We start from the raw sequence: 18,191 nt of genomic DNA, 5'->3' as shown, positions 1-18,191 counted from the left end.
TGTCTATAAATTCAGGTGTTTTGGAGTTCTCTCTCTTTCCCCCCTCTTTCACCCTTCTCTGAGTCTACAGGCCAGACACCAACCTAGAATGGTGATGTGAGAAGTGCCATCTCCTTTTAGGGAGACAGGAGGGTGCAGGAGATGAAACGTGACCTAAAGTTTTCCTCCAACTTTAAATCTGTCATGTTAACATTCTGTTTCTGTCACACAAAGTAAAAGTGTTTACTGCCTGGGTGTGGCAGCCTTTGTCTCTCGGAGCATTGTGGAGAGGCGGGGGTCCATGGCACCATGTAAAACTCATCTGAAATTCTAACCGATTGATAATAAATTGTGAAAATTTATAGTCTGAGCATATTTGTTTTCTCTCTTATAAAAATGAACATGGCAGATGTTAAAAACAGAGTTCAACCCTGAAAGTAAAAACAGCATTGATGTCAGTGCAGTTTTACAAACACTAATATGTAAAACGAAGAAGAAGAAGCAGCTAGTTTTAGCTGTTCCTTTTCACGAGTAATCACCACAGCAGGTATTTGATTTGGCAGAACTTTATGCCAGATGTCCTTGCTGGTGCACCCCTGAGATTGAGACTTCATTATTGATACAATTAAATGTCACTGGCTGGAGTAAGAAATATTATATTATTATATTATAAAGAAATATTATCGAAGCTCTGTTATCACTACTGTAAAAGATGGCCATTAGAGTTGTTTCCAGGTCTGAGGTCTTACCACTCATTTTAACCATTTTCCTCAAGTTTCTTATAAAGCCTAATAAAAACCAGCATGATAAAAAATTTGTATATTATGTGTGGTATCAGAAAGTCAACAAGCTTTGTGTACAGTTAGGGAACAGTTAAGGATAAGTTTGTAAACTGTGTGGGAATTTGAATTGTCAGAAGGCTTGTTAGTTTTTTAGTTGAGGCTAACTCCACAGTGATATAATGTTAAGGGATTAGTTTGTTGAACATGTTCATGATGATATGCTGCGTAGAGAGTTGAAACAGCGGATTCTTCAAACACCAGACATGTCCTTTATTACCCTTCAAGGTATTGCCCTTAGGTTAGCTGAGGCAAGCCCGCAGGGAAGGAAAACTAGGTCTCGAACCTAATCTTGTGATGACAACTGTCAGGTAGTACATGGAGTTAACATAAATACGCACGCATACCATGGATCCCATTATGAAGCATATTTCTGTCCATTTTTCACAGCCTTGTCAGACTGGAGAAACTCCCACACCTACCTCAATGAGGCACTTTTGTTTTCAGGCCAATGTCAAGCTAGTAGCTATATTTACACCCCCGGCTAAAAGGTATAGTGGTAATGTACAGATGTACATAGCCAGGTCATGGAAGGGGGGCTCTCGGTCCCTCTGGTGCAAAGAGTTGGGCATCTGGAAAGGGGTTTACAGACTTTTGGATACTGAGTCCTAAAGCCTTCCCCATTACACCACTACAGCACATTTAGAGTGCATCCCAGTTTTTCTACATGATAAAGAAGTCTGTTAGCATGACTCTTTGTATTTAAACTATAAGAGATAAATGGGTAAAAATTACAGAAAAGGTTTCTGGATGCTCAGACTGTCCTGTAATTATACAAACTGAAGGATTTTTAAAAAAAATAATAATTTTTAAATAATTCATATGTATGTGTGTATATATATATATAGTACAGAGAGAAACACTTCAATTACACTATTATTTAATTACTTTGTTGTGGTATAAATGGCCATGGGGGCGGTCTTTATCAGCAGGAAAAGTTGTAAAACTTACAAAAATACAGTTATGTCCAATCCCCTTCTCCACATAGTCCAAAACTGCCCAGTGGACCAGATTGGATATTTTGCTGGGTAAATTCGGGGCCTTATGTTTGACACCTTTGCTCTAAACGTGACCTGCTCCCAACAAGTTATGTGTTCAGCATAAGTTACTTTAGTGATTAAGCCAGTTAAAACTTTCGTGACACAAAAAACGGTTACTTTAACTCCAACAGTAACTCACTAGCTTATTAATCTGGCTTCTTGGTAGACCCCTGGGGTCACTTTAGCTCTTTGCAAGAACAGCATTTTATTTGAGAATGTTAGCATGCTCATGTTAGGTACTTAGCAGCTTAACCTAGTATGATACTAAAAACGAAATTGTCTGAGCTTGCAGCAACCCTCCAAGGCTTCATCCATCCCACTGTCACCACGGTTACACACACACTCACACACAGCCGCACGCACACAGAGAAATCTGCAGAGGTATATGTGTCAGGGAAACCTGTCTCCATGACCACAGTAAACAGGCCTATCAGCAAGGCTTACACACAGATGAAACATTATCTGGACAGAGCGAAAGAAGCCACACAGTCTGACACACGAACACTCGCTGGTCAGGAGAGATGGCAGAGCCGCAGCGAACATCTGAACCCATCAACTATGTGCATCAGGATGAAATCTGGTAAATCATCACAGTATGTTATTTATGTTTGATTTTACTCAAATTTTATAAAAATATGTTCTTGCATATCTGCTGAGTTACTAGGAAGCTCTTCTTTGAGCAATGGCATGTAAAGCAGTCATCACTCTGACTGGAGTGAGACCTTCAGCTCTTTCTGGATTTGCAGACAGTGCTGAAACTGGAGGAACGACTTGTTTCTTTCCACTGGTGTATGATGCAGGGTACCACATATGATTAAAAAAAAACCCAAACGTATTTGTATTTGTGTGTTAGGAAAGCGCATGTAAAGGCTGAGAAACACTCGGCTGAAGTTTGGCCTAACAAGTGGGGCTTCCTGTCTGAAGCCTACAAGGAGGTAAAGACAGCCACAGATAGCACCACTCGTTTTACTGAATGAAGGGTGACCAGTGGAGCACAGGACCTTTAACACTTGTCCACTGGTTAGGGTACAATCATAGATCCCCTTCTAGTCCACAACATGTGGAAAAGAACTGACAGAAATTCCAAGAAATACTCCCTCAAGTCAGACATCAGTTAAATGGACATCAAATAAAACTAAAGTAAAGGGGCCCCTCTCCTTTGGTGTCAGATTGCATTCTCTCATTAGGCTTTTTTTTTCAAGCTTGATTTCTCAGTCAGATCCATCTTTTAAAAACAAACACACACACACACACACACACACACACACACACACACACACAAACACATAGCTTGAAATATCACGGAAAGGGGGGTGACTTTTTAGTGCCTATGTCTATCTTTTATATACAGTTAATTATTACAAACAGTCCCACAAATTACAAATCAAATGTTTAAATAAACACAACATTCATATTGTTTAAGGTCTCCGGATTCCACATATGTGGATCTAACTTCTCTCTTATGTGTATTTTAGTATGAGGTGGAAAGTGTGAAGCTGAAGAAGGCAGTCAAAGTGGAGCTTCCCCAGCACCTGACTACACAACCTCTGACCCCTCCAGAAAAATACATACATGTATGACCTGGCTATCTATCTGTTTATCTGTCTTTCTCATGTATCTGACAGGTTTTGGGTTTTTTTCCCTTCAGGTTAGCCCCTCACCTCCTGTTCCTCAGACAACTCAGGGCATGATTGGTTGGCGTTCAGGTCACTCACATCTCCAGCTGGAAAAGTACAACACAGTGCGTCATAGGAGGCGTAGTTTTTTGAAGGATTTGGGCTGACCTTTTATAGCTTGTATTTGAGTACTTAAGTCCTCGGCCACTGTTGTCTCACCTAATAAATGACTAATGACTGGAGCATATTTGGCATATTTCATGGTCTCTTTGACACTATTCCACATTAATAAAACAAATAAATCTTTCACAACTCTGACTTCAGACTCAGCGTAGGGCATAAATTTCGCCAGTCGAAGATCAACTACCACAGATGATGAGATGACAAGTGGTTTACAAAACTGTCCATTAATTGTCCATTGAAAATGTCCTTGAAAAAAAAAAAGTATTATTTATTCTTCTAATTTCAATAATGTCCATATACCACTTGCATCAAGCTCAAGTTTTGTATAGTCCATTTTCTTTAAACTATCCCAAAATGATCTAAGAAGACCATGCATGATGATTCTTCTTCTTTATATTTTTATTGGCGGTTGGCAAACAGCAAAATGGTGCAATACCGCCACCAACTGGTGTGGAGTGTATACATGATGATATCCACTCATTCACAATGATACAAGATTAAAAAAGAAAAAGAAAAAGAAAAAAAAAGAAAAAAAAAAGAAACATTTGCCTCTGTCCCATCTCATCACAGCTGAGCACCACTGAACCTTGATTAAGTGGCTGTTGAGACAGTGCCAAGTGGCGTTACTACTCCCTCTTGTGTTGACAAGTTGCAATAGCATCAAAAACATAAAATGACTAACATAAAATCACTGATAAATCTACACCTGTGTCACAATACTGCCCCGCAAAGGCAGAATACTGTAACTACAAAATTAGCCAATATTACCAGAAGTAATGAGACGGAACGAAATTTTTCTTGTGTTTTGATTTTCTTACTACTCCATCGGCTCTTTCTGAGTACTTTGGATTCCTCTCTCGGTCCAAAGACCTACATGTTAGGTTAACTGATGATTTTAAATTGCCCATAAATGTGAATCTGATTCCGAATGACTCCCTGTCTCTATATGTTAACCACTCTTTTCCAATTACAGTGTTTTAAAACAGGTTATGTAACGTCTGACTGGTAATAACCACAATGAGCATTTATTAGTTTGCTCAACTGCGAAATTCCCCATAGTTCCACGCATGAGTCACGCTGACGTAATGACATCACGAGGCCTGCTTTGAAAGCGGAAGAGACAAAAACAACAACAGCCTCGGCATCAGGGAGGGACGCACATTTTATTTTTTTACCTGTGTGGTATCAGAAAGTCAGCGGACTTTATCTACGGTTAACCCACCAGCTAAAGTTTACATTTAAGCTAGAAACATGTCGCTATTTGGCAAGATATTCGGAAGCGGGGGTAAGGGTGGGAAAGCGCCGACACCCCAAGAGGCTATTCAGCGACTCAGAGAGACCGAGGAGATGTTGGCCAAAAAACAGGATTTCCTAGAGAAGAAAATTGAACAGGAGCTCGTGACGGCGAAGAAAAACGGCACGAAAAACAAACGAGGTGAGGAAAAGCTCTTAAACTGCGTCGGATTTAATGAAATTGTCAGAACGGCTAGTTAGTTTCTTAGTTAGCCTGAGGCTAACTCAACAGAAGGAAGAGGGAAGTTGTTAGTTGACACGCTGCTTACCTGAAAACAAGTCTGTCCACCCGGCTACAAGACTCCATATTTAAATGTCTAGTTTTTGGCTGGCACGTATAAAACAACTGAAGGGAAGAAACAAACTTTAAGAAATGAAATAAACAAGAGACAAAAAGTTTGTAACGTTTAGGTTCGAAGACTCAGGCAGCCAAATATTAAACTGATGTTTATGAGCGTAACTAAGTTTGCATGCATATATATCCAGGTATTGTTCTAAATATTTACAAAACCTAACATATTCATATTGTTCTCTCTTGACAGACAGTGTCTTTTTTTTAAACAACTGCTTAATAACACCAAACTTTGGGTTTATCTTATAAAATGGAAGCTTTGCCTGGAGCTGTTTTTGGAACAGGTCATACCTTACAATTAATTTCTGTCCATTTTTTTTCTTAGCCCTGTGTCCTTTTTTAATCTACAGTATATCACCCTTCAGTCTTGGGCATGTAACGATATAAAGCGCATTGTCAGTCATAGATTCATTCCCATACTGCAGTATGCGCTGTTACAGTTTAAGTTATATCCACATTTTAAATACATTACTTTTTTTAAGACTAGTATCTTTATCTTCTCTGTAACCATCCTATTACAGTGACAGACTTGGACTTTTCACAGTTTTGTAAATTTATACTGTGGTTTTAAATAAGTATATCAAATGGATGGATATTTGAAGGACAGAATTATTAGTGAGTGAGTGAATGTCTGTGCAGCCATTACACTTAAACTGTGTCAACCGCATGTGTGCCTGCTAAACTGAGTAGCAGTAGAACAGTTAGACAAATGACAGGTTGATCTGACTGTCATGGCGCAAAGACCCAAGCAGATCCTTACATGCTTGCAAATACAGAAAGTAGACTATTGGCTTAACACTAGTTACTATCACTGTGAGCTTGTCACCTAAAAGTAATTTTTAAAGTCTTAGTGTGATCTAAATCGGAAAAATCTTTCCATCTCCAAAACCTGATTTTCAACATAGTTCATCCCATAAGTCAGCCTCCGTCTATCTTTGGGGTGACTGATTATACACAATACATAAATTCCTCATGACAATATACCAACCCTGCTGTAATCTTGGCAGCTGCAAGATTCATGGTCTCTGTTTTCACTGCTTGGTTTTACTTTTTTTTTTTTTTTACTGTACTTCAAGGAGGACCTCTGACTTTTTCTTCCACATTTTCTACTTTCTATTACTTCTTTATTTGGTTTACTGGCAGCCTACCACTAAATGGATGTTTCTACCTATTAACATTACTGAAGAATTACTGATTTAATTCACCACGTCTCGTCTATAATACTCAGGATGTCGCTTTTCACACGGACACTTATGTTTTTTCATTGAAGTAGCCATAGACCAAAATGGACTCGACATTGTACTTGTTGCATGAAAACTGCTGATGGTCGCTAAAAAGGAGCAGAGTGGCAGGAAAAGCAAAACGTCACCCAATTAGAGCGACCTCTGAGACTGAAACATGGAGTCTGAATGCATTTCTGCAACCCACATAATGTGATAATGATTTGTGTGATGTTGGCTAATGATGTTATCAGTCTAGGAATAGGTCCGGCTGCTGATATAATCTGATCAAATGGAAACTGTCAGCTGCTGTCTGGCTGCTAGTGGAAAAGGCTAGGCACAAAGTAGATTGCTAAAGGTGTGCATGTGTGTGGATGTGGGTGTGTGTGTGTTGGTGGTATATGGCAGCTGTGGTCACGAAGCAAGGTTTAGTGGATTATAATTGACAGGCTTTTCAAAGAAAAGAGGTGGACAGGTGGTGAAATGTTCCTGTAAAATGTAGCCTTGCTGTCTGTGTGTCATATAATCAATTTTTGTATTCAAACCTACATAATTTGATTGCATACTATGAATAGTTCCTGTCTTGCTCTGAAGCTGTCCTCTCCCATTTTTTTCCCCCCAAAAGTGAGGAAATATTACATTCACATTTTGCATAAACTTCTAAATCTAGATTACTACCCATCATTATCATCATCATCAAAGTGTATCTCATGCAAAAGAGCCCATAAAACTAAATTGTCACATTAACAGTTATATGGTTTTAAAGTATGTTGACTGATTTACACTCCCAGTGCATTTATTAATGAATATGCAAGAAATATCCCCCTTTAAGCAGAGCCTTCATCTACTCTAATCTGTAAGTTAAGTAGTAAAGCTGTAAAGGTAACAGGTATTTTTCCCTTTTTCTTTTATTGTGAAACAACGATTAAAAGTATCTAGACACCAGCCCCACCTCTATCATATTTGGCTGTGGTATGTAAATGTGCTACCGTAGAAACAGTGGTCACGTAACCTTAGAAACAAACCACACCTTAATGCATCATAGGTGCACTTCTGGAGTTAAATAATAATGTTTGCTCAAATTCATATGTCTTGACCAGTTCTCTTATCACATGGTTTTGTCATTTGTTTTTATTTTCCACAAAACAAAGTTGTGTTCTTCGAAGCCTCTTACATTTCTCTCATTGTTGTGTTGAAGAAAAATTCAAATGTTCTTAACCCTTTAACGGTTCATTCGTCAACCAACCCACTTCGTCCTCACTCTCAAACCACAAAAAGAAACAAGCAGTTTAATAATGACAAATCAAGAAAAGTTATTGTGGGGTAAATTTGATTTTTTTGGAATCCCAGATTACTGTTAGAATTGATTCTATGAGAAATATATGAAAATGTTGGTATTGTGCTAAATCTTGAGTATTGTACTAATTACTGTTTTATTTTGTATGCATAACTTTAATTTAGTCAAAGTCAAAGTCAGCTTTATTGTCAATTCTGCCACATGTACAGGACATACAGAGAATAGAAACTACGTTACTCTCAATCCCTAGATAAAATAGCAAATGAACATTTAAATATAAGAGTGATTAAAAATGCAAGTAAAATAATTAAAAAGTAAAATTTAAATAAATAAATACAATACAATTTTTACATATAACAAGAAAGCTATACAATATACAATATAATGAGTAAATGACATTGAGTGCAAACCAGGCAGAGTAGTGCAAATGGGCAAATAGTGCAAATGGAGATTTGGTAATGTACGGTAATACATTTAAGATGTATATCCAAGGTATCGGAGGCCCTTTTTTTCCTGGGCAATGTGACCAAAAATAGAATTATACAGGTGATAGAAAGACTAATGGTTTTAACCTAAACATTCTCATATGTGGACATTTTGACCTATTACTGTGGTTATCTTCTGCTATTTAGAGGAACATTTAGCATGTCTTAGAAATTGTCCAATATTGATGTTATTGTTGTCATTATTATTTAGCTCAGAAATGAAAAAATGCTAAGAGGAAAGGGCTTATTTTCATTTTTTCCTGTTTATATGGTTCCTTATAATGTAATATAGCAGCAATATGATTATATTTACTTAGGATATACTATGACTAAATATGAAATGACTAATAACAATGAAAATTAGACTAATTAGATATATTAGCTAAAGTTGGGAAGAAGATGAATTACCATCATGCTTCCTGCCTTGCAAAACATGGGCAGAAATCTTGAATAGTTTTTTAAATTATTAATTTTGTAATGTGTTACAAAGAAAACCTCAAATCCTTTCCATTATAGGGATTATTCTACTTTGCATCAGTTGTAGTTTGTTCAAAAAGTCTGAATATACTCAATAATTTTAAGATTGTTTGACATTAATTATAATTTTGAGGGTCTTGGAAAGGCCCTTAGTATTTCAATAATTAAATCACTCATTCATTCAATTTATATTTATAAAATAGTGCAGGACCTCTTTCAGATTTCACAAATCTGTGATCACCAGTTTTTGAGATCAAACTGAGGTGTAATATGTATTAAACCTGCTGTAATTGTACAACAGCAACATTTCAGTTTTGTTGTGTAAGTAATAAACACATTTGGACAACTTTGTTCAACATTTTGAATTGATATGAATGTGTTTACTGCTGAGTGTGCTTTTCATGTGGATGTTTTGTTTTGTTTTTCCACTACAAGTGCAGTTCAATTTGATATGCACTTGGAAAAAAGGTCCTGAAATTTTTTGACCTCTTTTCTTAGTTCCTTGTGACTCAGCAGATTTGAGTCAGTTGTAAGTTTCACTTGATCCATTGTTAAGGTGATTTCCTATGTAAGCACCTAAGGGGAATTCCCAGTATAGGTGTGTGGCTGTAGTGTTTGTTTGTTTGTTTGTATTTAACCCCCACTCCCTTGAAGAACACAGGAACCAAAATACACATTTATAGTCACACACATAAATGTGTATATATTTTTTAATCCTCTCAGCTAGGGCTGGGCTATATCATACCGTTCATGGTAATACCGGTGTAATTTTGGGCAACGATAGGAAAATGAAATATCGCGATAGAATATGGGTAAAACGCGCATGCGCAGTGCCTATGTTTACAAACGCACATGACGGTGACGCAGAATGAGAAGAGCGAAAGCGGATCGTTAAATGAAACGGATGAACCAGAACTGGTTTGTAAAAATGCTCCAACTTGAGTGGTGTGGAACTGGTTTAGCTTTCGTCCATCAGATACACAACAAAGCACTATTTTTGGTAGAGCATGCTAGCGGGCCGTCGTTATTACCACGTTTTTTGGAAAATACGGCACACTTAAAATCAATCCTTTGATTTTTCTGAAAATCAACAGTGGCCCTTATAATCCCGTGTGCCTTATGAATGAATTCTGGTTGTGTTTACTGACCTCGAAATGATTTTATGTACACGGCGCTCGAAGTTCTGTCAAATGTTTCAGTACGACTTTGCTAAGCCACGAAGCCGCACCGTTTGATGGATTGTCGGAGCATTATGGCTATCGTAGGCAGGCGCCTCGCGGAGTGATACGTACTGTGCTTCAACATAATGTTACCGTATTGTGTGTGTGTATAACCTCTTTTTAAGTTTTGTGGATATTATACATGGTTATGCTGAGGACATGTCGGCCAGTTTCCACTGGAAATGCCTTTTGGTTAAACTGTCAGCAAGGAATTTGCATTTGCACTGTTACATTTTTATGTAACTTTAATGCACATAAAAAACAGCTGCTTGTTTAAGTGAAAATACATTGATGGGGTTTTTTGCACTAATAAAGTTGTGGAGTTGTAAAGTATTTTGTCTATTTTGTCAATTATATCGTCAGTTATATCGTTATCGCAAATTTTCAAATGTATATCGTGATAAATATTTTTGGTCATATCGCCCTGCTCTACTCTCAGCTAATCAAAGAACCATCACCGGATTTCCAAATGTTGTACTTTCCAACTGAGTTTGATCCGGGCCTATGTGAGCTTGATGAGCTGCAGGACTTGTTGAAATTCAGTGAGTTACAAACCTAAAAAGTCTGACTGAAGCATGTTGTGACTTCATGCAGAGATTTGGCTGAAACAGGATTTTATCCGTTTGAGTCTTGTTTCGTGATGACAGCATGAAACCATTTACTGCACTTCAGCACAAAGCAAGCTTTTCTGCTGCGTGGTTGATTGTAATGTTGAATGTCATGGGATGGTGATAAGGTTTCAATGATACCGATTAGCCAATAGTGACTCTGCTTATAGGTCAGATTCTTTATCGATCCCATTTGTGATTCATGATCAGTTGTGTATAGGAAGAAAAAAAGGCCTGCACAGTAGTATTTGGCAAATAAGCAACATTTATATGTTTTGTACTTTTCGTTTTTCGTTTGTTTTTTAATTTTAAAAAAAGAATAGAATACTGATGAGCATTTGTGCTGCTTTCTAAACGAAGTTTATTTTCCCCTTCTTGTTTTTGCATGTCCAGCGGCTCTACAGGCCTTGAAGAGGAAAAAGCGTTACGAGAAGCAGCTGGCTCAGATTGACGGAACCTTGTCCACAATTGAGTTCCAGAGGGAAGCTCTGGAGAACGCCAACACTAACACAGAAGTGCTCAAGAACATGGGCTTTGCAGCTAAAGCAATGAAGGCCGCACACGAAAACATGTATGTGAGAAGTTCTGGCAGTATCTCAAAAGAGTCTTTTGTTATTTCATCATTTTTTTCCCCATTTTTTTAACTGTTGTTCTAGCTTTTATTTGCCACAGGATTTCTGTTAATTCTTTATTTTTATTTTTATTTTACTTTTCCCCGTATGTTCTGTCATGAGACTTTATTTCTCCAATTTGCTTCCCCCTCTTTGTTCCCTTCAATAATTCCTCCTTTTTCCCTTTTCTTCAAATTTGTGCCCTCAGATTCATTGATAGTAAAAAGTGTGTCTGAGTTGTACTTGGCAGTGTAAATTTAGTTCTTTTTCTATTATTAGCGGCTACATGGTGGTAGAATGTATAATTATATTATATTTACTAACATTTACATGCCACCTTTGACTCGCCTGTTTCACAGGGACATTGACAAAGTAGACGATCTGATGGCAGAAATCACAGAACAACAGGAGGTTGCCCAAGAAATCTCAGATGTGATCTCTAGACCAGTTGGCTTTGGGGAAGACTATGATGAGGTGAGAGCAAAACAAAAAACAAACAACAAAAAACATGAGGCCTACAGAAACTAAAAGCCTAAATTTAGGCTGATGTTTTAGATTTTTCTTTCAAACGAATGTCACAGCAAAATGTTACAGTAATTATAGATACAGTGTCCCATGAAAACATTAATAAAAAAAGTCAAAACACACTTACTTACATTTTTACTGTGACAATGTGACTACGCAGTGAGTGACTTGCCTCTTTCCTATAATGTCTCTGTAGTTGCTGCCTCATTTAAGCAGTGAGTTGGAGCCACTGCTGATAGTTACTGGTTTTTAGAAAATAAAACTGAGATCTTAAATGATTTGTAAAGCAAATATATACATATCTTACATCTGCTATCTTACTAAATGGCTTCTGTCTAGTTATTTTTGATCTACATAAATCTGATTCATTTTGTTCTTTTCTCTGTTTAGGATGAACTCATGGCTGAGCTGGAGGAGCTGGAACAGGAAGAGCTGGACAAAAATCTTCTCGAGATTGGAGGCACAGAAAATCTACCCAGTGTACCGTCTACATCACTTCCATCCAAACCAGGTATAATGGCACATAAAAAAGCAAAACTAGTTTTAGTTCAGTTTAGTGCACCATCCATTTGACTAAAATATACTTTTTTCAAATTAAAATTGAATATTTTTTTTTCCTTTTTTCCTTTTTAGCCAAAAAGAAGGTGGAAGAAGACGAGGACGAGATGGCAGACCTCGAGGCCTGGGCGGCTAACTGAGCTGGCTCGCCCTGCTAGCTAGCTAGTGGCCTTCTCCCTGCTACCAGACTGATCCCAGGCATCTGGAAGAGAGATGGGGACTCTGGGCTGCTGAGCTGGCTGCTGGCATGCTGCTCTGTCTTAAAGCCTACTTCCCAATATCTAACCATACCCCAACTTTGAAGTATGCACTTGTGCACATATTTTTATGACTTCAAAAGAAATGAACCCAGGCTCTTTTTTTTTTTCTCAGTTTAATGTTACAGAATGAATCTCTTTGCTCCAGCTGTGCACTCCTCTTTTTCTAAAGGGCATAGAGGGAAAAATAACTTCATGTCCAGCAGCCTGTGGTTATGTATCAAAGATTGTGTATGAGCATTTGGGTGCATACTTTTTGGGAGGGTGTGTGGAGTAACAGGCTTAAAGGCTTGTTTCGAATGTGAAAATTCAACACATTTTGGGGGTGAAAAAAAAAGACAATAAATAATTTTTCTGCTTCCTGCATCGTCATCTCTCAGCTCTTCTACAAAGATGACAGCAAGCCATTGCTGCTGCTACCAAAAGCAGCAGAAAAGTTAAAACGTGTAGGCCTTTCTCATTAAACGTCACTGTGAAATTACAGACCTGCTACTGTCGTAAACTACATTAAATCCTTTAATGGAAGGATCCAAGATTTGATGTCTTTGTCCCTCTGTCTGCTGAAGTGTAATAAGAAAAACATCTGGGTCATCTAATCAGTTGCATCCTACTAATAACGGCATGTGGTGAACACCCCACCACCACCACCAAAAAAAAAAAGAAGGAAAAAAAAAAGTTCTTTAGAGGTCATAAGCTACCAAGCATGATTTACTGCTAGTGCTACACAGTTTATGCTGCTGCTTCTTTTTTTTTTTTGCTGCTGCTCATATTTTACTCCACTACTTTCCATCTCTGTTTTTTGTTTTATCCTATACTCTCTTAGATTGATGTCATTGCTTGTATCCAACGAAAGCAGTCTTTCATAACACTATTGCATCTTTGGTTCTGTTTGCTTTGTGGCTTTTTCAGCTGGGGCATGAGAAAGGACAATGTGTCATATGTGCTCCAGGGACATGGCTGATGTTGAAAGCATTTGAGTTGTGTGCTCGTGCCCAGTAAGAATCAAACCAGATGTTTACACCTCTAAGCTGGTTGGGACACACTAAAATAAATCATGCCTGAGCTTGATAATCAAGCAAACTGGGTACTGAGGGCCAAACATGCAGGGCGAATGGTACAGATCACCCAGTGATAGCAGTAACAGTAAAACCAGTAAATCAGATCAGTCAGCCCTACAACAACAAGTTCCAACTTGCCAAACTGCAGTTGAATCCATTCAGTTCTCATAAGCACTCTTTATATTTCCTCAGTCTTACAAATTAGTAGCTACGCCCGTAATAATGACCAATATTCAGGACACCAAAGCTTCTGCTGCTTCTGCTTAGTCTGGTCTTCATTCTGAAAAAGCACACATAAGGCTGCTCTAACTTCATAACCAGTCATTCAGAAATATGTAGTCAACTTGTTACTCCAGTAAAGCTGCCAGAGGGCACACTACAACAACTTGGATCCGTTTGTGCCTGATACCTTATACTGTCTGTGGTTTCACAGTGACTATATCTGAAGTCCTACGCTGGTTGAATTTAAAGATGATGTGTGAGTGTGATGTTTTTTGAGACTTGACACAGTGACCTCTTTAGTCAAATTAAGATGGTGAGGTACATTCCCACCCCATTTAAACTCTCCTGTAGTACGAATTGATTTTTCAGCACTGTGTGACAAGCATGGGGTGCATCTGTTCCATGTTGGTCATCTTGATTACAAATGTGACATAAGGAAGTTCTGCTCACTTGTCCCTTGACTTATCGCTGCAGCTACATCTCCTTCTTTCTCTTGGGGAAACAGAATTCTCAGTGTACAAATTGGGGTTGATCATGACTGGCTTTCTCCTGTAATTCAAACATAACTTGCACATTTTAATTAAGAGGTGAAACTTTTAGTGCTCAGTTGTTATGCATTTAAGAATGGGTCAACCCCAATCCTTACATGTAAATAAAATAAAATAAAATTGGGGAAATAAAACTTGCATATACCAATGCTTGTTTTTGTTTATTTTTATATAATATATATATAATTTTTTTCTGTTTACCTCAAATATCAGAACCACAATGTGACCTGTAGCCATCTTAGCTCAGCTTGGCTGTAAAATACGGTTGGACATTGAAAAATTTCCATGTCACAAACATGACTGTTGTTTATGTGGGAGGTTACATACATTTTATCTTAATAAAGTTGAGACTCAATGTGTCTGCACTGCTGTATTGGAATTAGTTTACCTTTTATATATTTCTCAGGCAGCAAACATCTGGAGTTTATGTCACCGTTCTATTTTTCCCCTTCATCTTTCAACCTGTCCCGTTTTGTAATGTTTAAAACCTGTGGAGACCCTGCCTTCCCTCAAAAGTTGTTTATTTTACCTGACTGCAGTAACAATGAGTACATTAACGGTTTGAGGTACATGTATCACAGTACACTGCCTGCCTTCTACTCCATTTCAGTGTATTTATGTTGTGTTAATCATATTTAACTTTTAGTTACCATGCAGGTAAACCTTTACACAGATGCATGCAACAGATGTATTTGGGATCAACTCCTGAGCCTAAATGCAACTTGCATGTTAGCAATTTGCACCGAGGGCTCCAAATTATTAAGTATAAAAATATATCACTTATGTTGACTCTCTCTGTGATAGAGTGTCACTTCCTGTTCTGTTTTTGTGTAGGTTGTCAGCGTAGCCAATTAAAAACTTCTAGATAATGTCTTATTTCATAGTGTTTTTTAATTTAATTTTTAATTTTCATACTTCATTTGCTTTATCCAAATCATACTCTCTGTTGAGTCACTCACTAATTATATTCGCAGTGTTCACTCACTGTTTCTTTTGTGACTCGCTAACAGCATGGCCTCTTCACCTGTCGCTGCTGCACTTTCCTGGTCTTTGTGTCAGATGTGTAGTTACTGCTCAGCCCCCTTTAGCAACAAATGTACTTGTAATAAATATAGTCTATTTGCAGCTTTGGAGGCCAGGGTCACTGAATTGGAGACTTGGCTTTGCACCCTCGAAAAACCCGTAGCTAGCCAGGCCCTTATAAACGCTGCAGCAAAAGGTAGCGTAGGCACCGTTAGCTCTCCACCGGGAACACAGGACGGCTGGGTGACAGTGAGAAGCACCAACAACCCGTCTGCTTCTAAATTCAGATAAAACTAAGGTTATTGTATGTAGTCCTAAAAATCTAGCCAGATGCTTACTCTGGATGGCATTACCATTACCTGTGAGGAATCTTGGAGTCGTTTTTGACCAGGATGTTTCCTTCAATGCGCACATTAAACAAATATGTATGACTGCTGTCTTTCATTTGCACTTTCTTCAGTGGCTCCCTGTTAAATCCAGAATTGAATTCAAAATCCAGCTCATAACATACAAAGTTGTGATTATTCAGGCTCCATCTATATACCTTACTGCATCACCCATTAGAGCACTTTGCTCTCAGACTGCAGGCTTACTCATGCTTCCTAGAGTTTTTTAAAGTAGAACTGAAGGCAGAGCCTTCAGCTTTCAGGCCCCTCTTCTGTGGAACCGGCTTCCAGTTTGGATTCGGCACTGTCTATACTTTTAAGATTAGGCTTAAAACTTTCCGTTTTGCTAAAGCTGGATCAGGTAACCTTGAATCTTCCCTTAGTTATGCTGCAGTAGGTCTAAGCTGCTGGGGGATTCCCATGATGCATTGAGTATTTCTTCAACAGTCACTTTTTCCACTCACTATGTGTTTATACACCTCTATACATTTAATCATTAGTTATTGTGCATCTCTGGCTCTCTTCCACAGGATGTCTTTTGTCATGTCTTCCTCCCTTCTCCCCACCTGGTCGCAGTCCTGCTCTTATATTTGGTTTTTTTCCTTATGTTTCTTGTATTTTGCACACCTCTGTTGCTTGTGTAGTGTGCACACAAGAATTTCACTCACATGCGCTGTACCAGTGTACCAGAACATGTGATGTGACAATAAAAGTGATTTGATTTGATTTGAAGATGGCCACCGCTCACTGACCTTGGGTCTGCATGAGGTTTGTTCCTGTTAAAAGGGAGTTTTTCCTTCACACTGTCGCCAAAGCGCTTGCTCATAGGGGTCCTGTGATTGTTGGGATTTTCTCTGTTGTATTATTGTAGGGTCTATCTTACAATATAAAGCACCTTGAGGCAGCTGTTATTGTGATTTGGCACTGTATAAATAAAAGTAAATTGAATTGAACTTTACACTGGAAAATGATGCAAAATGACACAGAAGGAATTGGGGTTAGAAAATGAGCGTGGTATCAAAATGTTGGTAAAACTGAGATTTTTGATATGTTATAAATTATCACACTTTGTGATATGAAACTTGAAAAAAACAAAAGTTTGTTATGTTAAATGTTACAGTTTTCTCTAGTGAATTAGCAAAAAACAGATAAAACATCCAGGGTTATAATGCTTGCACCTGTTATTCTGTGTCAGACATTTAATGGTGCAGTACTGCTACTGAAAATATGAGATATCCATTGATAACCAGATCGGATTGGATCCGATCTGGTTATGTATTGTGGACAACCCACAATACAGGTGACAGCTGTTGGCCTCCTTTCACAAGGTTATCTGTTAGAAGATTAAACCTCAGCCATGTTCTTTGTGTCATGGGCTGGGTCTGTGACCCAGTGTTTGAGTTCTTATATGTATCTTTTGTATTCATTTGTGCCCTAGTTTAGCTCACCTAGTTAATTTCTAGATTGCTGTTTAGTCTTGTTCCTTAGTTGTTTATGTCATCTCCCCTGTACTAAGTCTCCCTGGTTCATGTGTCATGTCTGCGTGGTTATGTTTAGTTCATGTCATGTCTAATCTCCATGTTTCCTGTTTTACTTTGAAAGTCTGTATTCGATGTCAGTGTATTTATTTTCGCCTCTCCTGTCCTGTCGTTAGGTTCATGTGTGTCAGCTGTGCTCCCATGTGTGGCCACTTCCCCTGATCATCCCTCATGTGTATTTAGTCTCTGTGTTTCATGTAGTCTGTGTCGCGTCGTCTGTGTTTCCACCCTCCATGTTGTCACAGCCAGTCTTAGTATTCATAGTTATGGTTTCCTGTGTCTTCATAGTTTTTCCTAGTTTTACTTTCCCAGTTTAGTCATAGTTTAGTTTGTCACTGCGTTTCTGCCTTATCTGCACTCCTTGTCACCAGCCACAATAAAGGCTCGCTTTCAGTTAAGTTTACTCCAGTCTACTCTCGTGTGTTCACACCTGGGTCCACCACACACACCACCGCACGGTCTGCCTCCTCAGATCGTGACACTTTGAGCTTTTAAGCCACTCATCTAGTCACAAGCTAATGAAATCAAGTGGTATTTCTATATGCCAGTTATCTAGTCATCTTATATTATACAAGTCTGCGTCTACTATACAGGTCTCAAAATGCAAAATGAATCATCCATAATATCTGGATGTATCACAGGAAGAAAGTGCAAAACAGAAGAAAATTATTCACCTAAATAGTTCTTTAAAGAAGGTTTTATACATTAGGCAAATACCAAGAGATCCCAGACATCCTATATCATGACATGAACAAATTATACAGGACTGTAGACATGCACTAAATGTTACCAGAACAAAACAAAACAAAACTATAGTATCAGCTACAGAAGGTGTTTAGGTCCTTGCTTAGTGACC

At 38.2% G+C, this 18,191-nt stretch overlaps 2 protein-coding genes across 2 annotated transcripts; both read left to right on the top strand.

The window, feature by feature from the left end:
• The first annotated feature begins 2,358 nt into the window (after positions 1–2,358).
• LOC146574752 (ciliary microtubule inner protein 1-like) lies at positions 2,359–3,641 on the top strand. Its single transcript, XM_085275672.1, has 4 exons — positions 2,359–2,438; positions 2,712–2,793; positions 3,334–3,432; positions 3,507–3,641. The coding sequence occupies exons 1-4, from the start codon at positions 2,380–2,382 to the stop codon at positions 3,639–3,641; spliced, it is 375 nt and encodes a 124-aa protein (XP_085131798.1). The 5' UTR covers positions 2,359–2,379.
• Positions 3,642–4,734: 1,093 nt separating this feature from the next.
• Positions 4,735–14,743, top strand: chmp4ba (charged multivesicular body protein 4Ba). The gene is made up of 5 exons (XM_085274659.1): positions 4,735–5,092; positions 11,003–11,180; positions 11,580–11,694; positions 12,136–12,256; positions 12,379–14,743. Exons 1-5 carry the CDS (start codon positions 4,909–4,911, stop codon positions 12,441–12,443), a joined length of 663 nt encoding a protein of 220 aa, XP_085130785.1. The 5' UTR covers positions 4,735–4,908; the 3' UTR covers positions 12,444–14,743.
• The last annotated feature ends 3,448 nt before the right edge of the window (positions 14,744–18,191 follow it).

The sequence above is a fragment of the Mchenga conophoros genome, linkage group LG5 (genome assembly GCF_057382185.1).
Source record: "Mchenga conophoros isolate Kocher_MC1m ecotype Shallow Benthic linkage group LG5, M_conophoros_male_GT1.1, whole genome shotgun sequence".
Lineage (NCBI taxonomy): Eukaryota > Metazoa > Chordata > Actinopteri > Cichliformes > Cichlidae > Mchenga > Mchenga conophoros.
The sequence above is the reverse complement of the archived record's forward strand: the minus strand, read 5'-3'. Positions and strand labels throughout refer to the sequence as shown.

Bases quoted from the DNA above. Each gene is read 5' to 3' on its own strand.
- chmp4ba (XM_085274659.1), top strand. From the start codon at position 4,909: ATGTCGCTATTTGGCAAGATATTCGGAAGCGGGGGTAAGGGTGGGAAA. The intron at 11,181-11,579 runs GTATGTGAGAAG...CCTGTTTCACAG, and splicing joins AAGGCCGCACACGAAAACAT to GGACATTGACAAAGTAGACG. The intron at 11,695-12,135 runs GTGAGAGCAAAA...TTCTCTGTTTAG, and splicing joins TTGGGGAAGACTATGATGAG to GATGAACTCATGGCTGAGCT.
- LOC146574752 (XM_085275672.1), top strand. From the start codon at position 2,380: ATGGCAGAGCCGCAGCGAACATCTGAACCCATCAACTATGTGCATCAG. The intron at 2,439-2,711 runs GTAAATCATCAC...TTTGTGTGTTAG, and splicing joins GTGCATCAGGATGAAATCTG to GAAAGCGCATGTAAAGGCTG. The intron at 2,794-3,333 runs GTAAAGACAGCC...TGTGTATTTTAG, and splicing joins TGTCTGAAGCCTACAAGGAG to TATGAGGTGGAAAGTGTGAA.